General features: G+C 42.1%; 1 protein-coding gene across 2 annotated transcripts; it reads right to left on the bottom strand.

Annotated features, from left to right (window-relative positions):
• LOC139149324 (actin, plasmodial isoform-like) lies at positions 1 to 25,794 on the bottom strand. 2 transcript variants are annotated; one of them, XM_070721034.1, is made up of 8 exons: positions 14,807 to 16,668; positions 12,594 to 12,821; positions 11,258 to 11,476; positions 8,791 to 8,936; positions 8,057 to 8,224; positions 6,933 to 7,068; positions 4,417 to 4,600; positions 1 to 1,462 (listed from the first exon to the last, which is right to left on the bottom strand). In XM_070721034.1, the coding sequence occupies exons 1-8, from the start codon at positions 15,423 to 15,425 to the stop codon at positions 1,195 to 1,197; spliced, it is 1,968 nt and encodes a 655-aa protein (XP_070577135.1). In that variant the 5' UTR covers positions 15,426 to 16,668; the 3' UTR covers positions 1 to 1,194. The 2 variants fall into 2 exon arrangements, 1 of the variants encoding a protein (XP_070577135.1); XR_011556098.1 differs by lacking the exons at positions 1 to 1,462; positions 4,417 to 4,600; positions 6,933 to 7,068; positions 8,057 to 8,224; positions 8,791 to 8,936 and adding an exon at positions 24,465 to 25,794.
• Between the last annotated feature and the right edge of the window lie 539 nt (positions 25,795 to 26,333).

The following is a 26,333-nucleotide window of genomic DNA, read 5'->3' as shown; positions in this document are numbered from 1 at the left end:
TCTCTAGTAACACCATTTATTAACTCTGATCTTTAAATAACAATCCCTGTACAAAAACAAAATCTCCGTAGAAATCATGATAAATCTACGTTGGCAGCGCTGAGTTGTTAAACAAAAACAGAACAAAATTTCATTAAAAAAAGGAAAAGAAGAACGCACCTCCGATAATTTGAACGGTGACCAATGACAAAACCAAAAAATAAAATAAATATATTTTAAAACTTACAAATAATTCATAGTACGGGATCGTTCGCGATGGGGAACGATCACTTTCTCTAGACTGTAAATATCTTTTCACTCTTGATATTCGTTTGTTTTTTTTCCATTTTGCATGATTTCGTTTTTGATAATTTTTTTTGAATATTTCAGAATATACCATTATTATCGATACACTTTTACACAACACTGTGACTTCATATAACATCGGCGACTTGATTTGTGCCGAAGATAATATAAAAAAGTTACACACCACAGCTGGTAATTCTTACTAGCTTAAAGCTGAAACCCAATTCTTATGTACAAACCGCTGCTTGATGTTTTTTTTACACTATATACAAATACCTTTACAAACGCTTGTGGAAAGAAAGAAACACCATATTACAGTACACCACTCGGTATATCTATATATACAGTTCTAATGTTTAGAGGTCGGTCGGTGTTCTTCAGTATTTCTGCAATTAAGGTGTTTTACCCCGATTGTACGTCGTAGTCTCATTACCCTGTATGTCTTGTTGGTTTAACTCTATCATAGACAGTACAGAAATCTCTACTGTCTATAATTCTATCCATAATAACTGCTGTAACTCGGAAGACGCGAACTCAGCCGACAACTTGGACTTGTCAACGGGCGTCATGTACAACGTCATCCATGTTAGTGCGCCGTCTACGTTAAAAGTTACAAACGGGGTGCTTTTGGTGTCCACTATGGATGGAAACGGCACAAAGTTTCCTGTGTCGAACTTTGCGACTCACCGTTGCCCTGTTACAAACCAAAAACTGTTTCGCTACAGTACTCATAATATGATTTGGTCTTGGTGTGCGTTCTACGATAGAATACTTTCGTCTAAACTTGTATTGCGTTTCTCTGAGTCACAAACACGAATACTGAGATGAGAGTTGACTGCATAGACAAAGAGAATTTCATAAATCGTCTCATACCCGTCAAACATGGTAAATGGGGGAAAGATCTAAGTTTTAAAAACATTTTCTGTGTACTATCTCGGAACCTTGGTCGGCATACTCTTCCATCGTGACCCATCTGTCCATGAAACTGCTGTGTGACGCAAGAATAGAGCCACCAACCCAAGACGAGTGCTCACGCTCGCTGGGGGCGTTCACATACATATTCAGATTCAACCCGGCCAGTTCTTTCTGCAGCCGCGGAACGAATCCTCTCAGCTTGGTGTTTCCTCCGGCTAAGATAAGCATGTCCTTCAACATGGCTCGTATCTCCGGGTCGCACCTTCAAGAAAAAAGGGAGAGCGTATTGATAAAACACACAGAAAGAAGACGTTCTCGGGATCTGCGTAGCACTACAGAGAGATGACCTTGAAAACCCTATTCATAGATCGATATGGTCATGTTTATCGATGTATGTATGTATGGCTTGATATTTGATAAAACCCTGAACAATCTAGCAATATCTATGCAGAATTATAGTTTTACATATGATTTAAATAGTTTTGATCTAAGTTCCTAGATTTAAAAAACATTTCCTGTACTGTTGTCTGCTAAATATTGGTGAGCGCCATCTAACAATTTTCGCTGTAAGTTGGTCTATGTCATCGACTATTTGTATTTCAATCGGCATTGGGCGAAGTACAGCTTCCTTTAACTCCGCTATCGAATGCACGATGGTGAATACTTTAATGTTCATTGTGATTTACATGTCTTTATTCTGACCTAGGTTCTCTGATCGACCTCCAGGTAGAAAATCAACACCCGGCCTTAATTGTGCCTTCACAATTATTAAATGATTTCCATGAGTTGAAGGAACCCTCACCTCAGCGGAGCGACAAAGATAGGAACAAAGCTAAATGGTCGACAGGTGGACACACAATTTGGGTTTATGTGCAAACAATAAATTGAATTAAAGAGAGGATTAGGGAGATACAACCATTATCCTGCATCCCGATGACTGCGCAGATAGTTCCGCATTGAGCGTTAGTTTAGTACTTTGAAAACACGGTCTGCTCAACACCTGCCGTCGGCCTCGGTTTTTTCCGTAAGGCATGCTAGGCGCACTATAGCCGATGAACAGCACCCTAAATATCGACGAAATTTAGTCTGTTTCTCTGTCCATATGGTCAATGCAAAATGCCCACTTTGAACTTTGACCTTATGGCGGGATGAAGGAACTGCGCATCTATATCCCTTCATGACCTAATTAACCTTTTGATCCAAAGCCGAAAACGTCGACACATTCCCATTACATTTTATCAACGCTGGAAGCTTTATACCCATGAAATATTTCCGTTGCATATTTTCCCAGTGAAGTCAATCATTGACATTAAGATATCTCTCCTCTCCTATTTGTGGTTTACTCATGGAAATCCATCAAAACCACTTCTGTTCCGGCGTGTGGGATACTTTTGAGGCCGCCTCACGAGACCTCCGATCAAAAACCCATTATGTATTCGAGCGCCGTGCGTTCACGTTCTACAGGGAGCCGTGCATCTCGTCGTCGACACGTGGGTTTAATTTAATATCTAACACCCCAAAGGGTATCACGGGTCGTTAGGGCCAAAGTGCAATTCGACTTTTGGGCGATAACACCGTTTGGTTTTCGTAAGTATGGCTGGAGAATGTTTGAGTGCAACAAAATTGTCTACAACTTACGAAAAGAGAATCAAAATTGTGAAGTTTTGAAAAACTGCCGGAATGAGAGCCTATAAATCTCGATAAAATGGAACGTCCGTGTGTGGTAGCGGTGCAAACTGAAAGTAACTGTTAGCAGCGCTCTCGAACTCTCATGAGTGATGGTGTACATACCCGGATTTAGTTTATACTTTATCATATCTATATTGCCACTGAAATACGGACTGGTCGTTTATCTAGATCCTAGAGCAATAAATATCGACCATTGTTGACTAGTGTTTACTTTAGGGGCATGTTCACAGTACTTATCATGTGTGAGAAAGGTGAAGTCGATGTGATTTGGAGAGCGTGCGAATGAACCATGGACGTCCTATAGGTTTACATCACTTGTTTTCTATCCCGAAAGATGGCACCATCAACCCCATCGCATACCGTCTAGCCCTGTCTCTTCTCTTCCAAGTTGCTATCTTTCTCCACGGTTTACTAATCGAAAAGTTACGGCCATGTTCAAACCGCAAATTTTGATGCATTTTCCGCTCTTTGTTTGTTGTTAATGTTCTATTTGTAAAAATACAGCCTCTTGTTATTCTACGAAAAATGCCGAAATGCCTAACTTTCGACTTTTGTCATATTACAGCCTTTAGGCCCTATGTGCTTTAGGCGCAAGGTAACTGTTGACATCTGAATTATAATCTAGATGCAAATTCATTTGTCAACAGGAACAGTGCATACTGTGTGCAATATTTTGTTTGCAGAGATAATTTTACAGAGAAGAAGAAAATACGCCTGTTTCCTTGCGATGAAGAGGTTGTCAAACGTTACAACTCTTGTACCATTTCGAAACAGGGCGTTATTTCTTACCAAAAAACGGTCATCATGCATGGTTGTGCGATGCACGAATAACACGTTGTCACGTGTTCTGAAGCTTTGTTCCCAGCGAAAAAAAAATCTTATTAGTATGGGAAAACTGTAGAATTAAATAACATGCTAGTCAACTAGAAGCAGGGTACAGTGGATACAGCGATTTCAACTGAACGACATTTGCCTGTTTGTTGAAAGACGTTGACTGGAAACGTGTGTGGCCGAGTTAATCACGTTCACACAATCAGCCACATGTGATCAGCTGAGTTCTTTCAAAAGAACACGGCCATAACTGTCTCTCAATGTTATCGTTTCCTCCCTTTTGATTGGGTAGGTCTTTTTTTGAAAAATTGCCTAGACATTTCTGTAGGGTGCCCCACCTTGTGAGTAAATGTGAGGAATTATACTCTTTCTCTTTAGTGTAAAACAAATCACATATTTAAAAAAATAAGTAAGAAAAATAACACCAGCATCGATAGCACTGCATTCGCAAGTGATAATTTAGTATCCATTGCAGGGCAAGTATTTACAGACATACATACCAATGTCAATATGAATCATAGAAAACGACGCTGAAATTGACTTATTGGGATACAGGACGCCATCAATAATAACATACTTACTCGAAAATATTTTTCAAATCTAATTTGGTGCTGCAGTGAATAGGGTATTGATTAGCTAGGAACTTGACCCTGTCCGGCAATAAATCAAGGTCAACGCCGATGAAGTGTTTATTACCTTTGTAGAGATTCCATAACCAGTGAGTGTATTCCAGGGCTGTCTGTAATGCCAGCCCTCTCGGGCTGAAACATCGGTTCTGTGCACATAAACAGTTCGTCGCTCACACTCATCGTCTGACCGTCCGGTAACTTGTACTCGTGTGCTTCGACGACCCTGGAGCGCCTTTTCTCTTCCTCGATGTCTGTTGAAATGATGGATTAAACATTAAAACCATTTAGAAGGTCTTTGTTCCAGGTGTCAACGGCATTTTCTAAAAGTTTGACTACCTGATGCATGATGAAATGTCCATTAGTTTGCTTTGACAGCCAGCATTCTTATTGTTGAAAGTAGAATTTCAGCCCGGACTTGAATGATACATATATCGTTTGCGTTTAATACTGGACATTTTAGCATGCTTTACAGGGAGTGCACGAAACTGTACTTGATACACAGAACAAAATTGTGAAAAATAGTAAAAAATAACCACTATTAGCGCTGCATTTAAACACGGTGGAGGGACCGTGATTTAAATACTGAAATCTGTCCGTACTGTGTAAAAGTTTGGACACAATGAATTTCGACAAGTGGTACAGTGTGAACTTCAATCCACCATGCAAGTGCACTTTATACAGACTTTGCAGAAAATTCGACATCACTTTGGCGCTGGAATATCAGTACAGCGTATCTGAAGTGAGGTGATGGCGAGCCTCTTATCGTCTGCATTTCCGTGTGGGGCGGGTCGGCCTCACGCCTCGTTGGTTGTAGCATGCAGTGAGTTCAATTACACAACATCAACACAGTATGCGATGCGTCACCGGGACTAACCTATGTATGAGTTATATGTAAAAGTAGTCGTTATCGAAGCCCGATAAATCTCAGTCGTGCAGCCAAGCCTTGAAAACTTGCACCATGGTTACTCTACCCAGCGGAATAGCCGTGTGGGGTAGAGTAACCGTGCGTGCACTTTTTTTATAACAAGTCCACAGCATTCATCTTGTCTGGCAGCAGGCTTTATTGCTATACCAAGCCTACCATTCCTCAGAAAAAAATCAACTCTCAATTTTTACTGTATTTGTGTCTTTTTCTACCTTTAGGCCTACTCTCTTTCATTACAAACAACTCGTCTGGAAAGGGCCGACGGTCAGCTCTGTGTGCAAACTGTGAGGAACAGAAGCTGTTTTGCTGTTAATGTACCATAGTGACTGACAGGAATGGAATGTCACCCAGCTGGATGCTACGGATTGGAGATTTATGTAGTTGTCGCTCTGACAGCCAGTGTTTGTTTCTTGATGGAGTGGGATCGAAGTTTATTGTTCTTAACGGTCACATGTCGCAGGGGGCACTGGCGGGCAAGCATAGCGCAGAACTGACAGGGTCAACGATGAAGCCAGTTGATGGGCATTTAATCTGACGGCAATTGAAAAACAACAAACATGAAGATTGTCAAGTGTCCTCGGCAAGATGGAGCTTGCCATCGGGTCGTTGTATTCAGAAGCATGCTTTTCACGCAGGGGCCGTCAAAGCGATCAACTGTAAAACCTCGTGAATTTCTGCAAATATGTGAAATAGCCGTCACAGTAACGAGAGTGCGACAAAGGCAGAGAATGAAGATAACGGTTCGATAACATTGAGCATCTTCGCTGACAAAGTCCCCGTCCGTTATTTGTACATGTAAATGGCTGGGAGTCGATACGGTGGACGCAAAAGGAGATTTTTAACACGTGCGTGTCTTAAATGTATCTTCCATATATTAAGAATTCTATATCAGGAATGCATCCTCAAAATTATGGCTTCAGTCCAATGTTATGAGTGATATAACTGTCTCACCTCACACACTGCCAGCTGACAGAGTGAAACATTTTGGCACACACATTGTAAAAAGAAGTTGGGTGACATATGTCCGAGCTCCGGACATGAAAAGTCCCATTGGACTGCGTCGATCTGACTGTACAGTTGTGTCCCCGCGTGCACTTTTAAAAAACGCCGTTCCATGTATGTCAGGATGTGAAAATTAGAACAGACGTGCCAACTTGAGGCCGAGCTAAATTGTCTGGCGAAACTAATTCATGTACACGTAGAAATCACAGTGATATGCCGCGGTATCGATTCTTCAGTACGTGCAAGTCAGGGTAACGACTCATAATCAGTCAGTGTAAAACTGAAATGTGGTCCAACTTTATACTTATTATTATACGTATGTATACATCGCTGACAGCTATTCTTTCCATTACTGTTACTTTCTTTCAACCGTTGAGTCATTTTGGCCAGAGTCATGTTGCGTCATCGTCAGACCAAACATTACGGCGACCATTACGTGACGCAAAGTAATGTTGTATACGTGTCGTCAATGCTCATTAGTAGAAGCATTCAGCACAGGCAAGGTCTGTGATAGAAGCAGATTTGGAACTGTGAAGGGACAATCACTGATTTGGACATTTCGACAGGTATTCACAATTTGAACACTGTCAAAGGGAAACAAGAGGAAGACATGACGTCAATGGGAGGGGGGAAGAGGAAGATGGGGGACAACTCACCTGAAGCCACAAAGGCCAGCCTTTCTTTCATGATTCTTAAGATTTCCCACTCGGAAGAAGTGGTGAAGTTGTAACCCTTGTTATGCTGCAGTAAGGAGGCGAGTTGCCCTGTTACTTGACGTCCAGCCACATCCAGCTGAAAGCAAAACGATATCCAACGTTTACAATTGGGGTTTCAACTACAAATAACATCTTGCACAAATACGATGATGGAAATACGAGTCAAGCTTCCTGTGACTTGTACCTTTACTTCCATGACAGATGCAGAATTAGAAATTTTACGCAGAAAGCATATGGGAACCAAAGTTTTGAGAAAAATTAAAAGTGCTTTACAAACCTTACCAATTCCTGTCATTTTAGACCGAAACTGTTAACGATCTCGTTTACGTAAAAATCAAATATTTTTTATGTTTTCTCAGATGGGTTAGTAAGAGGAACTTAAATCGCGGCCATTTGTATCTAAATTGCTGCACTTCGGATCTATGACGCAAAAATTTGCACGGTCGACCCGTAACTATAGATTTCCTTAAACAAATAAAACAAATATAACACGAGCGGTGCACAAAAGGTTTGAGACTTCCAGATTTAAAACAGAAGTGATACATCGCAAATGTAAACGCTTTGGTTACTGTAGATTTGTGGAGTATAGAAAGTCATGTCGCAATATAAATCTTTACAAACAAGATTTTCTTTCACAATCTGTCCGACATATGTATATATAGATCACACAATGGCTATTTTGTTCCACTTGTGTCATTCCAAACCACCCACGGCATTTGACGTAGCCGTAGCAGAAAGGCTGACGTGACAAGCCAGTTTCATCCTATCCAACTTCAGAAAAAAAAAACATGTACATTACTCAAATACACCATAAGTGCAGCGTGGGGTCGCCCCATGTTTATCAGCTAGAATTGACGCACTGCTCTACGTATTTAGATATCTATTTTTGTAAATGTAGATCCTCTTTCTCATTTGTCAGGATCTCGTGAAAGTCAGACCTCGTCACGAAAATTGGGGTTGCATTTACAACGGCAGTAATCTGCTATACACGATAATAACTGCTTATGGGTGTTCGACAGGGAAGTGACTGTTTTTCGGATGAAAAATTGTCGGACTTTTCTCACCACAGTCACAGCATGGGTCATGCAGAAGCCCTCGTAGATGGGAACAACTTCAGTGATACCACTTCCGCTGCTGAGAACCACACCGGACGTACAGCCACTGGCGTGCAGCGCCAACACGGCCTGATTCACCAGGAATACAGCCGGAACGTGAAATCTCTCAAACAATACCTGTGTATAAGAAATAACACACACACAAACAAACAAACAAACAAATAAATAAAATAAATAAATAAAAATGGAATGAGCGTTCAAAAGTAACTTCTCTACAATCGCTAAATTTCAAGTTTCCGTCTAATGGATGATCCAAAGTCTTAAATCGAAATATCCATCACGTCTGGACAAGTTTACTTGTCTTGTCTGTTTTGATGGTATGTTTTTCAAAAAAGGTATATATTATATTTTGTTGAGTCCATTGGATACATGGCAGGTCGATGTGGACCTTGACACGTTCGTTTGTAAACTAGCACATAGGCATGACGTCACGGTGAAACACCTTGTATGGTACATTACTGTACTACATAAATAGAATTTATGGCAAACATAAAAACAGCTTGTATGTCCTCACGACCAAATAGACGTCAGCGCGTTGCAGTTTGCAGTTCCTTGTAGCCGATCATTTCGCAATACCACCGTGATGACAAGTATGAAGGAAAATATGATAACAGGATGACATTGTCAAAAGAGAGTTTTGTATCCAAACAGAGCGAATAAAGAAGTGAAAAACTCAAAGAAACCTCAAAGTATTTCTCCCGTTGGTGCCTTGGGGTTGTGGATATTTCAGTCAAGAGGACGGGATGATCAGCTGGATTCAAGGCGAGCTCGTACGTAAACACGTGGTCCCAAATCCTCTCCAAATCACTCCAATTACCGACGACGCCCCCTGTAAAGAAACCCGCAGAACGATGATTGCTGTCGCTTCCTAAAATATAGTGCATAGAGATGTTATTTTACGAGCAGGGATCGCGGGGACTTGCACACAGCCTTTAACCAAGTGCCCGATGAAACTTGAGCACCGTCATAAAAGTAACGTACGAGTCTGAGATTCTGTGAACCGTGCAGGGCAGAGAAACTGCCTCAATTTAAATAAAAAATAATGATAATAATAAATATTGAAATGCCGCAATTTGCCTCTCTCTCTCTCTCTCTCTCTCTCTCTCTCTCTCTCTCTCTCTCTCTCTCTCTCTCTCTCTCTCTCTCTCTCTCTCTCTCTCTCTCTCTCTCTCTCTCTCTCTCTCTCAATCATTCAATCAAGAGTGAGCAAGTCTAACACCATCGATGTTTTTGAATTCTATGGTGGCAAAGGACAAATTTGAAAACAGTTCTATATCTAAAGCATCCGCAATGATTATGAATTTTTGATTGGTATGGCTAACCTGAGGAATTTACTAGTAGTATCAAACATCGTCAACCTCAGGGTCGTATCGGGTCACAGAGTGCAAACAGGTAATTTGTGACGTCATTGCACATAATAAGCGAGCCATCCCACTCAGAATCCGGAACAATGTAAACTAACCGTACCTTTGCATGATTAGAGTATTTTCTTCCCATTTCTAATATTTCTAATAGTTAAGATACTCAAGTTTCAATGACCCCATACCCCTAGTGACGGATTGAGGTGAGGTGTGAGGCATGAAAGAGTAACGCGCGGATGGAAAGGTAATGTGTGAAGTGACGTCACACTTACTTGATCCTTCCGAAACGATAAAGTATATGATCACACTGATACTGTATCGTTTTGAGTAATTTTATCCGGAGACGTGTCATAGTAAATATAAGAAATAATACGTTTGTATCTATGCCAAAAGACGCCGTGAACACTGTCATAAATAAGTGCTCAAGTTTGTGGAACACGGTGTAAATTTACGCAAGTAATACTGTTGAATTTGGTGCCGCAACCCAGAGTACAACACTGATGTCTTAAAGCATTCGGAAAGTTTCTAAATTAATGGAACGGGTCAAAACCGGCGAAGAACTTTGGAATATTATCACAAATTGAGTCACCCGTTCGTCCTGGACGTGATTGTTAACATGTGGAACAGGTGCATGCGTGTACTAGCAAACGATCTCACCGAAGCAAAACGCCATCAAAATCAATCATAATAGTACATGAAGAGTGGTTACTCACACGAAATGACCCATTGTGAAAGCAGTGAAGTGAGAAAAAAAGTGGTTAGAGTGAAAAAAATTCAGTGAAAAAGATGTAAAAGAAGTTAACGTAGATTGGGAAGCGTATTTCGGAGGCCCACTGTGACCCTGATGAACAAAATCAAAATGGCGGCCGGTCTGATATTTCTGGGTGACAATTACTGACAAGGTTGAGCTGTAAACTCCCGACTTTCTAACCTTCATCGCATACCGGGATTTCAGTGTCATCTTAGCTCCACCAGCAAAAGCCACGACACGTTTCCCTGCATTTTATGGATAAGGTTTGGATTGCAGGATGTTTTCGGCGCGTGTTGTTTAATTGGCACTCGGCTTGGCCGGCGCTTGTCGAGCCAACCCGACACACACATAACTTGAAACAATTATTCAGATATAATTTTCAACAAATATGGTCTCGATTTCACTCTGCAACGGATTAGTGGAAATCGTTTCGGTGCCAAGGTTCTCATACGGGGAGAGACACATCCTAGTTTACAGTAAGGATTTGGTTTTAGCAAGACTGGTTTTAGTTCGAGCATTAATACAACAAGCAAAACCCTCGCTCGCTTCTAACTCCATGGTTCGACTGAATTGTAGAAACCATAGTGACAGGACAGACACAACCAGTAACTGCAGGACCAATCGATAAACTCAACATAGCATCGTCGACGAACAAAAATGTATGGTTCCAACCCTGCCCTACGTTATCTATATATTTTCCGACCTTCAACTTTTTGGGCACTGAATCATAGAAAATACCACTGATTAAAAAATTCCTCCCAACCTAACGAGTACCGGAACCACACATTTTATCTCTAACATATGTTGCACTTCTGTCGTTACTTCTGGTATCTACAACATAGACATGCGCACACGAACATCTCAGAACAAAATGGTTACTCGCTAGGTATACGACGGTACCGTTATAACTTCAATACAGAGATTAGAACAAGGCACACCAGTAATGGAAATAACCAAGCAGCTTTTTATGCTCCTGTGAAAACGGGGATTTTCGAACTGCACAGAACAAGTAGAAAAGCGTAAGGGGTCTATACTCACCTTCGATTGGATAATCAAACCCAAGTACGCCTTGGTTTGCAAGGGCATCATCCCCAATATATGTGTGTCTGTCCCTTTCAGACAGATCGTAGCCCCTCTTTCTCCCGACTATAGTAGGCATTGTGATACTCGGTATGTACCCACCAGCAAGACCAATCTTCAGCACATCAGACCCGTTATCAATTACCACTGCTTTATTGTACCAGGGACTGAAAATATCTGCAGAAATTGGTACACAGAGAGGAGAAAAGGTTTAAGATTCACTTAGGAGCTCACCAGCAGGAATTTCCATTTACCAGTGTTTACACATCTGTCGAATGCTTCATTTCTACAAGGCTATTTATAAATGCAGAAACAACCCCTGACTGAATTTAATGCGATAACGAAGTAGGTCGGCGTAACGTCTGGTACGCTCTCATTATTTCTTAAATATTATTGAACGCATGCCCGGGCCAGTTAAAACATTCGAACGTTGCCTCTTGAATTAAGTACACATCGCGTTGACCGGAGTCTCGTGCCAACGTGTTTCTCATTTACAACCCCCTTTCTCACAAGCTTCTAATATTCAACGCAGTTCTGCACATACTCCCCAAGGTGAACTTACAGAAACGAAGTTGAGCTAGTTGACTGGCAAAAAGAGCCTGTAAAACCACATGACGATAACGGAGATTAATGCACACACAGTTTCACTCGTCTGCGAAACGATTTTTTAAATGAATGCAAATGGTGTTTTTATATCAGATACCTAACTTCCAAGTACCCTTTCTAGTCGATGAAACATAGTCGTCAAGGCAACCTGCTATTGTCTGTAAAATTTGCAGCCGTCTGTAGAGCTCTTATGATATTTCATCTTTTGATTCCTACAATGACAGCATATGTTTTCAATGAGGCCTCTGGCGTTTGAGTTCATTTGGCAACTATAGCTCAGAGGGTCACTTCATGGAAGAAGCTGCTTCAAACCTCCAGTTTTCCAATGTTAAAGTAGTAGGGTAGTTTGGTATATTTTACAATGAACATACCGCGAATGCGTTGTATAATTTCGTTTTGTGAACACTTTGAATATTGCAGGCCTTTCCGTGAATAAAAAAGATATTAGCATATAATCAAATTCTAGTATCTTTTTGCGGCATTTAATTAATAAAAAGTACTGTAAATATCTAGCTTCAAATTAAACCATACTGAGTGAATTTTATGGACTTTATTTTGCCAGTATCAAACAAGGGGAAGCTTTAACATTATGGGCGTGCCTAATCCTTGGAATTGAGATTTTCCTCTTTCAGTTTATAACAATTTGGATGCAATTATTTCAACAGACTAAGTGCAGAGGAAAAGTTACCTGAGGCTGTGCCATACGCAGTAGTCTCGCGCCGCCGTGGCTTTGGAGCCGCAGCGCCGAGCAGTTCCACATCATCATCATCGTCTTCATCACCATCACTTCGTTGAGCCTCAGTTTCGGGTACGTACTCGTCCCTGGAATTCGGTTCTTTTTCAAGCTCTTCATCGGATTCGTAAAATTCTATATCGTCTGCCAATTCGGCTTCGAGGAGTTTGCCCCACGAGGCAGCTGATAGACGACACAAGAGGAAACCATTAAAAGTCATTTGAAATTCAATACGGCTTCCAATCTTGTAGGAAGAAAAGTACGAACCTAAAACTGTGCAGCGAGGTACCTCGGAAATAGGGTCTGCAGTTGTAGGATTGCAAAGTAATGAGCGGTTATAGAACTGCCTAAACGTTAACATGCAGTGCCAGTCTGGCAGTACGCGCATCAGTACTGTACAATACTACAACTGCAGACCCTATTTCCGAGGATCTGTGCTACAAAAGTGCGAATTTGGCATCAATTCTGAACACTATTCTTGATTCCAGTGCAGTTCGGTGCTTATTTTAGTATACAACGACAGAAATGCTGTATTTTATCAATAATGTTCATATTTATAAATGTATTAATAACAAATAAACAATTTTTACCCTTATGTTTACAGTTACGACTATTACTGTCTTCTAATATGTATTTGTTCTGTACAACAAAATAACGAAAGTGTCATAAAAAATTAAAGCTTTGTTGCTTTAAGGTGAAATTGAAATGTACGTTATCATGGCAATGAACTGTGAAGTCGATGTTGGCAAAATGTCTTATTAAATACGATTTAAATAATCGGCAAAGTTTCAATTATCCTGCAAAGTGTTCGAATACATTCATTCCGGAATTATACAGCGTTCTAACGCCTTGTTGACGTTTACTTTTGCAGCAACCTGCTAAGCTATTCATCGCATTCTCGATGTCATTGGTTAGTGAGACCTTGATATGGCAACCAAAACACCAGACCCGTGCACAGGAATAGTGCAATTGAAGTGAACTCGAAACCTGGTCTTTGCGCCTTCTTCTTTAGACCCTAAGTTAAAAAGACGCTTCTTTGGGTCGCGAAGAAACCGATACACGGCCACACAGTCTCGTCTGCGTCACGTGATATCTGAACAGACATGTTTCTCAAGTTGCCAGTCTGCAGACTGACAGATCAACAGACTGGCAATTTTTTAAAAGCGATTTGAAATCTCCAGACAGACGCCATTAATTTTTTTCACATTAAGTGACACTGCACAGGAGCTAGAAAGATTTAAATGTTTTGGTGTGTACATAACGAGTAAGTTCAGACAACAAGCAGGATCGATTTTATAGTGTCTTCCAAGTTATATCAACGAAGATAACCAACAGCTAAACTTTCATAGCATCTATAGTTCCCGACGGACTATGGGCTAAACTGCTGTATTAGTTCACCACAATGCAGAGCTCTCGGCCATGTATATTAAAATTTTAGTGTCAAAAGAAAATGAATGAAACGCGAACGGACGAATGAACGGATTGATACATAAATAAATACCTAAATAAATTACTGAACAGATAACACAAATTAAGTAACATATAGGGGAACCAAACTTAATAGGTACAATTTCCGTAAAATCCATAGTCGACTTGAGGCATATCACATGACGTTAGTTTAGCCATTGGTCAACGCCGACAATACCATCACATGACGTAATGTAGCCAGAATACTAATGTAGCCATTGGTCAACGCCAACAGTATTTTTAAACAGTCTTCCATCAGTTGTAACTACTAATTTTGTTACCATTATTTTTGTTCCGTTTGTGAAATACAATTTCATAATCTACTCCCAAATCACATTATTAACTTCGAAAAGTTGACTATGTATACACCAGTGTCCAATTTTAGTGTTCACGATAAACTTTTAGTCCTGACAAGACACCCTTTGTCAATAATGGCATTGTAATTGGTACACAATGCATCCTGTTTGCAGGGCTGATACTTCGTATTTCAACATATTTAAGGACAAGATGAAGAAGAAATGCAATTGTTTTCTATCATCTCGCATTTTGTGATACTGCCAAAACCCCTGTTCCCATCCAATTCTTAAAGTTTATACATTCACATATGATACCAAGGCTTCACGTGTAACCTTCCTCAAAGAGACACAACCAATGATTAATATCAGTAATATGGGCGTGAAGATGTAAAAAGATACACCAACCTCCTGTTTCCCATCGACCTGTCTGTGGGTTCTGCCTCGGAATTGTAGACTGTCCCTCGTCTTCCGGTTCGTTCTCGCTTTCCACACAGGATTCCAAAAACCGGGACTTTGCGCTTGGCGCGGCCTCGGCGGCGGCCTCATCCTGCCGGCCCTGGATGTCTGGTTGACTCAAAGGCTCTTCATTATCCGCCTCTTCCACGGTGGAAACCGAAGGGACACTTTGAATTGTATCCTGGGAAGGCATGCCATCAACGACATCGATGGAACTGCGTATGGTTTTGGAGAGCAGAAGACTTGATTTGGCAGCGTCCGATGGTTGTAGGAAGCGGGATTTCGCATCGTCTGTATCCTGCTGGCAGCTGATCGCATCACCGCCGCTGCTGTCCGTGGACGAGGTTATAGCTGTCGTCAACAGGAGGTGAGACTGTTGCTCATCCTTTGGCGCTTCGAGGAAACGCGATTTTGCATCATCTTGGGTTTCATCGTTGTCTTTATCAGGGTCTACTCCTTCATCCGCCTCTCTGGCCTTCTCGGTGACAGCCTCGATTTTGCGCTCCAGTTCACTTTTCTCACTGTCTGAACTGTCGTTTGAACCACGCGTCCTCTCGAAGAAATGCATGATGCTCTCATTTGTCGAGTTCAGAAACCTCGACTTTACGTCCTCTTGAAAGCTGTTATCTTTCGCGGCGTTTCCGAAATCGGACGTGGGAAACAGTTCACCAGTGAGCTGCCAGTCTGGTATATCGATGCCATAGTCGCGCTGCAAACGTGGTCTCTTCACTCGCTTGGTTGTTCTTGTATGAAAAAATCATCATACAGCTCGTCCTCGTCTTCGGCTTCATCTTGAGTCAATATGAGCGATTTGCGTTTCGTAGGGCTACTTGGACTGGCCTGTCCTGTCTCGATTTTGGGAGTAGCATCCGACGGGATCTCTATTTCTGGTGGCTTCTTGGAGTTCTTCCTCGCTGGGTACGCTTCTTTGTCAATGTCCACTGAGGGTACTTCCAGACTCTCCCTCGAACTGGACGACCCGAGATCGCCCAAACTTCCGCATCCGATGTCCCTGGTATCGTCATCAAAGGTGATGTTCGGTACGGCGACTGGTTCAGGTGCTTCGAAAGTCTGTATTCTGGGTATAGCAATTTTCTCCTGTGTATTTGTGGCGGCCAGGTCGGTTGGTGTTTCTGGTGGCTCCGTGCTGGTGACTGCTATTGCAGTTGGCTGTACCACGGGTTTCGGGATTGCCATTTCCGATGTTGTGATCATGGGCACCTCGAGGCTATGGCGTTTGCTTCTGGTCACAGTCAGGCACGTGGGCGAAGGTTCCTCTGCCATTGGTTCGTCCACAGCTTCTGTTATCTCTAGCGATGGCAACGTCAACTGGGGAAGGGGCATCTTTTCCGTAATGACGGGTGGCCTTGGCGACTCTCCTGCGCTGTGAGCATCGGCCACAAAACTACCGAAATCGGTGCCCCCTTCCCGTTCGCCATCGGTCTGTGTAGTGGCGGCACCCACTTCAGTTTTTGTTTCTGGTAGTATATCGTCGGTTTTCTCTGTGTCAATTGATTCTGCACCCTTAAATACTATGCCTGGCGTTGGTTCAGTATCATCTTGTGTCATAGATTCTTCAATGGTTTCTGCTGTAAAAGCATTGGTTGTGTTACACCCCCTTTCTTCGTTTGGTTTTTGTTCTGCGTTCTTTGTTCGTTTTTCTGGCGAGGACCCGGTGAACTTGAACACCGCATGTGTTCGAGTCGGTGTCTTGTCGTCACGTGACTTTGGTGTTCGCGTGTCAGTTGCAAAGGTCTGTATCCAAGGTATCGGGGCGGGTGAACTTGACCGTCGTCTTACATCACTCTGCCCTAGAAAATACGAAAATACGAAGAGTGAAAATGTTATGGATGATAAGTTGACACAAAAAAGCAAGACTGGGCAGACAGATATTGAGAACGATGTTTTATCATGGCGATGGCTAATCAAACTATATATATGTATGTATTTTGGGACGTCCCAATCATATATGTAAGAGTGTCGAGCTAGTAATCCTTTCACTCTATCTGAGGATTGCAAGATGCATGAAACTTAAGTAATAGATTTCATTACTTTGTACTTGGAGTAATCTGTTTATATATATATACCCTACACACATGTATATACACATACGCGTACGTAAATATCAGTGTAGTATGTATTTATGTATCTGCATCTATATGTACAAATATGCCTACTATATAGGGCCTACATGTGTGAATATACAAACTTCACGAATTTTAAAGTACAATATAACGATGTTGTTGACTTTCTTAGAGGTGAAGATAAAAATATATTGTGTCTTTGCACCAAACATTTTCAATGAAATTTCTTAATTAAGACTTCATCAGGAAATCAAGATGTGTCTTTGGCATATAGTACGGTTCCAAGTAACGGAATCGCGGAGGACCAATGGTACAAATTATACACTCGATGCACTTGTGTGGTATCATTTATGAGATATGTCTGTACTGAACCCCAACCAACGTACCGTAAGTCTCTGTCTTAATAGAGCGAAAAAAGACTATACTGTAATTTCCTTCGGTGACTGCGACTCAAATTATTTCGGTTCGTGTGTAGTCTTGGTTAAATGTCAACGACTCGCGCCTCAGGCTTCCCCTCGGGTCATACAGCACACAGTCAGCCGAAGTCAAAACAGTATTTGCGCTTTGTCAACTTCTCGAGGCAAACGATTATGTTCGTGTCATTTTCTGTTCGAAAACCAGGGTCTTCAAACCTTTTGCATATACGAGCATTGTGTAAAGTAATATTAAAACCTTTCCCTCACGGGCGACTGAACTGCGAGCACTATAATCGCTTTGATACACAGAATCCACGCCACGGGGCTGAAAAGTTTTGAAAATGGCCACTTTAAAAAACTGTTTCCCTACCGCCACACTCGGTTAGTTTATGTTTTTCAGGATATGGACGTAGCTTTATTTTATTCATTTGTTCAACGACACTTTAAGGAGTAGAGTAAGGTTCAATTTCCAGGTATGTGATTGGGAATCAAGAGTGAGTCATCAGAACTCAAACAAAAGATCTACCGCACCATCGCCTGTAATTGTCGCAAGAAACTGCCTCGACGCTTCTTCGTTCAAAATCGGTTGCAGACACGCTATCAGTTTTCAGAGATTTTCCAAATTGTCAGGTACGGTGTTATCCTTGTGTAAACAGTGGAGACTAAATGCAGACTATTGGGATTCCCTCCATCAGGGTTTTAAAAGCAATGCGTACTGTGTGCATGGCGGAGAATACTTTGTATTAAAAGGCAGACTCGTTATTGCAAAGTGGTTTTCCAGATTTCGGGACAAAGGTCTTGCGAAATAGGATATCGAAAACCTTGTTTCAGATGGCTACACATAATAAGGAGGGAAAATACCTAAAAGTTCAGATGAGAGATACATTTTAAAGTCCTTGTGACTCAGAACTTTCTTAGTTTGGACTCAGCGATCAAAAGCAAACGATTGTAAAACAATTTCCCGACAGAATCCACGTACATAGCAATTTTGGAAATGTGCCTCTAAAACGCTACAGTGAGCGATACCGAAACAAGTGCATTAAATGCGTGGTGGATATCGGGCATAAAATGATGCGTATTTCAATATTTTTTCATTTCTATGATGTAAGCCCCGTAGTTCGTTATTCGGTACTCTATCATTTCCCGAAATTTCTTCGCATCAGGTCAAACACGGTTATTCTCTAGAGTAACCGTGGAGAGTATGACCGTGGGTACAACTACAGAAGTTTTTTTCCCGCGGGAAATATTTTCTGCTCAATACGAGGGAAATGGCGTTGACCCTCGTTGCATGTCCAGGCTTCAGTGAATTAATTTCAGCTTCAGAGCACCAGTAGATTGTTCACAAGACCACACAAATATCACGATGTCACGGGAATTTCTAAATGGAGTTTTGACAATGTATACTGCAGCTCTTGGTGAAAATGATCGGATTGTTCCTGAGAAAAATGGCTTGTATTGTCTTTCACAATTGCTATCAGTCATCTGACGAAGACATAAGCTGAACTGGTATTTTTGACCATGGAGATACAAGTGAGACTAGCTTGCAGCTCCATGGTTTGACGTGTCCTGTGTTATAGAGTGCTAAAACAATGCAAAGAGAATCCAAGTGTATAGGGCTGTATACTTAGGCCTTGGGATCGAAAAACGTGCCTTTAATTTCGCGAATCTCGAGATCTGTAACGCATGTTTATTTGCGATGTAATTGTCATAACCATTGGTCAATTAACTCGATTTTTACTAAAGTTGGTCGATTAGCTTTCGATATGCTTAACGTGACTTTGTAGCACACAGCCTTTAGGCCAAAAAAAAGGTTGTTTCTATTCATCGTGCGTTCCATTTCAGAACCTGCGCGTCATGTCTTTTTTGTTACAAACTCATCAGTACAGCTATCCTTAATATCCCTGTTTGCATGTCCAAAAATGTTAAAAAGAAAACGGAAGTACTATGCAACCAGTGATAAAAGACAATAACTGTTGCAACAATAGTGCCAAACCAGCATTGTTAGGAATTAAAAAAAAGAAAACAAAAAGAAAACCGCGTCGCCGAATCACTTTTGCTGAATGTCAAGGACCAGAAACAGTTTTGGGGGAGTTTATCAACGCATCATGGAAAAACGGACGTGTAAAATTCAGTGCAATCTATTTTATCGATACAAAACGCTCGGACGTGAATATCTCGAACGATTGAAAAAGGAATTATAGCTCCATATATGTATAGTTTGCCTCATTTGTTTAATGCGATCCCCAATATCTTTGTCAGGAGACGCACGACTACTCAACAGATCAGTCAAAAGATATAGAGGTGTTCTGACCGAAAGTACAGAAAGGTGCTTTTGGCAAGAATGACCAAAACCGATGTCACAGCTCCTCGAACTTTGTCTCTGAAAAACAATTCTAAATTATCATATGTATCATATTCTAAGTACTTGGACTTAAGAAATATTTTCATGCACAGCAGAAGAAAGATGGGAGTTTTGAAATACAGGACAGTTACTGTATTGGTTTTGTATAAAGCCATCCCCTGGGCAGCGGCTGAATTCCCAGGGTTTAAGTTATGCAACACGCCTCATGCAGTAATACAAGCAATTAGTTCTCTGGTAAAAAGGACCAGCAAGCTAATACGTGCAACGGACTGACAGTTGATTAAAATTCCTGCCCACGTTTTGCAGTTTGCGGAGTTGATGTATGACCCTTTCTTCCGAAGTGGAATAACTCAGTTGCTTCTATTATTAGAAATCTATCTGACTACGTCGACATGTTGTTGGAGAACTTTTTGATTAGGGGTCACCGGAGGCCAACTGACTTATCTTGGTAACATACAAATTATGGCGCAAGCTTGCCGTGGGACAACCGTCAAGCCTCCCAAGTATCAGTCAAATGAGCCGGAAGTGACGTCAAGACATAAAGGATGGAATTTAACAGGCAGACTGTTAAAAGTTACACGGTGCGACGTGGAGCGATAACAACATGGAACGTGCGTGTATGCAAAAACTGACACAAAGACAAACTGTAAAGTACGCTTGACCTGCCAATGTCATCGTAGAAACTAAAATTATGGATAGAAGAGACTTGTAACCGACTGAAAGAAACGAAAATTACAAACTGGACATGAGCTACACACATGTTAAATTTCCCTTGAAACTTACTGTTCTCTGATGTAATTTTTGACACTTTTATACTTGCCTTTGGTCTATGCGTCCGTATATTACTGATACGCTTGCAAAAAAGAATTATCGAAATATCAGTTTAACAAATAAGGCTATTAACCGTGCCGTCCAGACAAAACATTTCATTAATCAAGATACGGCAAGCACAGAGTCCCGTGTAAATATTTACTCCTGGTTATCAATTTGCTATGTCTGCACGGTCACGCGTATATATTTCCCGCTTTGCGCTGGGACAACTGGGTGCATATATAGCGCGGTATATGTCCTGGGAATACGAAAAAAGCCTGGTGAAACACACGTCACGATTTTTGGCCAGCTGAGCCTGGTGTTGACAGATCATATGATGCATGGCCCAGGGCCAACGAACAAGGCTTCAAAACCAGTGTTTTTGCTAAGGTTTGGGAATATCGGTAAATGATTTGGGAACCCCGGTAACATTGCTACTGTCCCCTAATCTCATTGCATTGATATACCAAGGGGAACCCCGGTAAAATGACTGGGGAACCCCGGTAACATTTACCGGGGTACCGGCCTTGGAGTCACTTTCGCCTCTATCACGACTTCATGCGAAGGTTGCACAGCCAATGAAATCACTAAACAAATGCCTATAAAAAAGCCCCGAAAACCGCACCTATATACCACCGAATCAAAGTTGTCAGACTAATAAATTAATTAATTAATTGACTAATTAATTTGTTGTCCCCTTAAAGGAACAAAGTCGGCCATTTTTCATGACTTTTGTTTGGTACAAGATACTACTTATATTGTTTGACATGTTGAAATATACTGAATGAATGGGTGACCATGCATATGTTCGACCCTGGTTTTAGACAAATTAAATGAAACCGTCGCTCAAATGAATTAATGGTCATGACCAATAATTCATTTTCGCGATGGTTTCGGTTATTGTCTAAAACCGGGGTCGAATATATGCATGGTCACCCATTCATTCAGTATCTTTCAACATGCCAAACAATATAAGTAGTAGCTCGTACCAAAATTCATGAAAAATGGCCGACTTTGTCCCTTTAATTGCCATTGAACGCTCATTATTCGCAGAGTAACCATGATTCGGCTTGTTCAAGCAACAGAAAAACCTGGTTATCGGTGTCTACGATTCACGACAAATGTTTGTTTTACGGCTACTATTCAATTCACCAACATCATTACAATAGCAAGTACAAAATGTTTTGCAGATTTACAGGCCATCGAAGGAATATATGTTATACGAAGCGCTCGTAAAGCCTCAATTACACTGAAAGCAAAACAAGGCCTGAGCCTCGGGAACACGAGGTTCCAGTTTTACTGGCGGGTTTGCTTTATTTGTTGCCGTGTCCCTTTCACGCGCATGTCGAGTAGAGGGTAATACATTTAAGAATAAACGACTTTATGGCACATCAGTAATCTCTGATTAAAGTAGAAAAGTATGCGACGTGCGAAATTATACGGAAAGAGAATCTGATTAGATGTCTGCACTCATCATTTAGGAACACTTTTATCTTATTATTGCTGATATACAGGGCACTCTATTGCATCGCTCTACTCAACAGAGGAATGCTTCTTTTCACACTTTTAACACTAGTTCGTTGTTTACAACCTTATCTACCGATCCGTACCGGATCGCATTCCTCCTGTTTTTTAACTCTGGAAGACTTCATCAGAACCAAACTTGGTATTCCTTTCTGTATCAATGCTTCAGATAAACGAGTTCAAACCATTTCTCCCCGGCGAAGGTCGACCGGAGTGGTGAATTGAGGAAAGCGGAGCTTGCGTCAGAGCGCCGCGGGAACCCTGCCAACATGCGGTACCGGGCAAGAAGCTGATCCGTGGCGAAACCGGAGAAGTCTGCCGCGACAGATCAACAAGATGTGAAAGAGGCAGACTCAAAATACCAAAACATCAGTAGATGTCATCGTGATATTTTAAATTATATGAAGAAGTATTCCTAGCATCACCGTCCCACTGTGGAGTATGACGCACGGGGGAGGCCCTCACCGAGGTAATCCATGCTATCGAACTATGAAATGATGTAGAGGTTATGGCACGGCACATGGTAAGCGTGACACTCGCTGCGACTGTTTTGGATCACTCAGAAAATAATTCTCTTTAGTAGAGATAGGACACACATATATAAATTTTCGTTCTTTCTTAATTTAGTTATATTTTCCGTTCCATCCTAGCGCGTTTCATACGTTGCTGCCACTACCGAGCAGGTTAGCAACGCAAAAACGTTTGGATTTCCAGTGGTAGGCGGCTCTTCAAACTTTTAATGGCAATTTTATTCGTGCGGTGGTTCAAACGCTGAATAGGCGGGGGTGCGGAATTAATGGCCGCCGTGTGTCGACGACACGGAACTCGGAAAACGATAAATATGACCTCAATGTATGCTGCAAGGTTACGGTAGTTCAAAAGTTTCCGAGTTTAAATGCCTTCTAGTTCTCTCCCGGATTAGTATGTGGCCAGACTAAAAATAACCGCCTGTACCGTCCACCCAATTCATAATAACTACCGTACAGGACGGTATGCCCTTCATTCACTCAACGGAGATGCAAGACTTGTTGGGGGAATATTTCATCGGCCAACTAATCGGTCTGTCGGTTCGGTATTTCCATTAAAACGGAAGAGTGTGGAGAAAGCCGGTGCCACGGTGAAGACCTTTGATTCATGCGTAGTAAATTGAATATGGGAATTCGAGGAGTCGATCGCAAGACGTCATCTATCGCCCTTTTCTGAGATATTGAAATTCTTTCGGAGAGAAATACAATATTTGTCTTCACCTCGGTGTTGTGCTTAGGTTTTTTTGCAAACACTTCAGTACGTAAGGAGGATATCGTTCAAAAGTTTAACGACTTACAACAAATGAGATTTGTTAGCGTTCTCTCTGAGAACGGTCCTAACCAAGAACACTTAAGGTATGATTTACCCCATTTCTAAAATTAGTCGGGTGGGTGATCAATAAACGCTAAACGCATGTGCAAAAGCTTTTGAGATCTTTGTAAAGTTTCAGTTCGATCGAGACACGAAGCCAATCTATCTGCCTCCCGTAACATTCATGTTTGTGCCTTGCATCTCTTTCATTCAGACAAATACTGGATCTTAACATTGCCCATGGTTACTATGGTGACGTGTCTAGCATTTCTCTAGAGGACGAGTGGGGCAGTCATTGTAAGGTGTCTTTCACAAAGCCCTCTATACTACGATACTCTCGACTTGATTGATGTCAATTGTGACGGGCCGTGTAACGTTTCATGAGTAAATGGGTCATTTTTAAGTCTACTTGCCCGAGCGCACGAATTATGTGCGTTGCGGAGTTCTGACACCGTCGACACTTGACACCGGAGCTGCCAATAGACATACAGAGGCATCGCTCGTCAACTGTCTCCCCCCCGGTCCCCGTTTGTCTTCCTCTGCTCTTGGCAAACAACATTGATATGCGTCATCACAGGGCCTATGTGGCATCTCGAAACTGCGACTTGCCCCGGGCGAACCAGCGATAACACAGTGGAAACGTGAGGATCTATACATGCTACGGGCCTCCGACGAAAATAACACAGCGAGGGGCATTCATTCAGTCCCTTCCGGTCGTGTAAATATCTCATTGACGTATGCGCGGTTTTGCTTGTTATTTCAAAAATGCTTCGTTTCCCTAAGCTCCAACACAGGTATACCATGGCACGCATTAAACGACATCTGTATACGCTGCATCCAAAACGCGACTTTACTGAGTTTGTTTATTTGAATTGCCTTTAACTTAACATTCAACTAATTATTCTCGGATATATGCTGTTGTTAGCGATAAGAAAGGGTCGCCTCAACGTTGTTTGGTCGTTGGATTGAACTCCGCAGTACCAATCATGGTATACCGCGATGATATCGATAAAACCACTTGAACTAAAGGTGTGCAAGAAAGAATATTAAATTAATATTGATAATACTGATACCTTGTATTGGGATAGGTTCATTTGTGGTTCCTGGTTCTGTCTCTTTCTGTGTGTGTTCCGCTGATGGCCTCAGGTGACCCGAACTTGAATCCAGTTTTTCAACGTGACTAGGTTTTGTGACAGAGTCGGCAGATGCGGCCTTTATTGTTTTGAGTCGGTGTTCGACTTTGGTTCCGCCAAATGCAAACTGCATCATGGGCTTCCCATTGGGATCAATGTTTTCTGTCGGTAGGAAGAAGTGAGAGTGTGTGGTCGCCGATGACCGGACGGATATCCTCCCAGTTGTGCGGTGAAGACTTTTTACTTTTTCGTTCACGTCCAAGTACGACTGCTGTTTTGCTTTTGGCTTTGTCGCAAGTCCTGTTCGTCCTTTCCTGTCGCTTGTTTCTTTGCTGGATGGGCGTGATGGCGTTGTTTTGAGCCTGGCTCCCATGCTCACACCTAGAGCGACGTCGACGTTCTCTTCAGCCGAGGTCGCAAGAGTGCTTTGTCCCTGATCCTCAATTTCTGATGTTTTGCCTTTCAGGTGTGCCTGCTGCAACATCTTGGGTTCACCTGGCGTTCCCTGTTGCAAGGTTGTCTTGTCGTCAGCCCAAGGCACCGGTGCGCTGTGCTGCTGGTGTTTCCGCCGCACCACAGCATCTTCTCTGATCAAGGTCTCTCTCGTCGCCTCTTTGCTCTGGCCATTTTGCCCTGGCTCTGGCTGTCGCTCGAAGGTCTCGACTCTTTTCCTGACTGTATCCGAAGATTCCTGTACTCTTCCGTGCCGACGCAGTTGTACTTGCTTGTTATCGTGGTCTGCGGCTTGACTCGGCACCGGAAGATTTTCACAGCTGGTTTGACTTCCAGCAACTTTATGGTCAGAGGCAGAGGCCACGGACGCCGTCATCATGGCTCCGACAGGCTCCTCGCTCGTTCGTCTCCCACCGCCATCATTGTCACCTGTATCAGGGTGTGTTCGGCCATCGTATGCTGCCTCTCTGGCCTGATTATCGCCAGGACCTCGGTCGCCAGCCCTCCATCCGCCAAACATTAACCCAAATGGTATATAGTTCGCATATGCACGATTCTGACAGTAGTACACTACAGCAGACGACAGAGCTACCACGGCCGCCGACACCATGATCTGGGTGGTGATGGCCGAGGCCAGAAACACCTCGTACAAATGAAATAAACCGAACAGGACTGCTTGCAACATTATGGACGCGTCACCTTTGTCAACTACCAGAATTTACCATACGAAGGAACACGAGAAAGAGTGTACGGTGTAAACAGCTTACTCAAACCGCCAGCAGTAGTCTGAGCTTTCTGCTGGACGTAAACGAAATGTAGAGTTTATTTTTAGAACAGCCAAGGGTTTTATTATTGACAAGTGTTTCCATTTACGTCCAAATGACTGGCCCACAACAGAGCGGCTGGCCAATAAGGAAGCAGTTTTCAAGTTGGCGAGGCGTGGACACGTCCCTTGACATGCTGTGTAACTTCGACTCGTGGCCCTGCATTCCTTCACAAGAGCATCATCACTGGCTACCAGAGTGACGTCACATCCGCCTTGTAAAAATGGCAGTCAGTGACCCCTTTGCCCAATATGCTAATACACATATATATTGGAGCTGCATGGAACACCTCAGAAAAAACAATACAGCCTAGGTCACTGTAGGAGAGATAGCATGACATTGTGTGGTATAAATAGGGCAATCTATTTATGTGGAATGTTGAAATGCAATGTCATGCCCCCTCGAGACAATTTTAAAATCTTGTTATTTCATAAGTGCCGAAGCTTGATTTGGAATGTAAGTTGCTTCCCACTGTAGGAAAGAATATTGACAGCGTTTGGAAAATAGGGTATGTCTAAAGTCCATCCCATAT

This window comes from Ptychodera flava, chromosome 14, assembly GCF_041260155.1.
Source record: "Ptychodera flava strain L36383 chromosome 14, AS_Pfla_20210202, whole genome shotgun sequence".
In the NCBI taxonomy this organism is placed as follows: Eukaryota; Metazoa; Hemichordata; class Enteropneusta; family Ptychoderidae; genus Ptychodera; species Ptychodera flava.
Note: the sequence above shows the minus strand (reverse complement) of the source record. Positions and strands in the feature narration are given on the sequence as shown.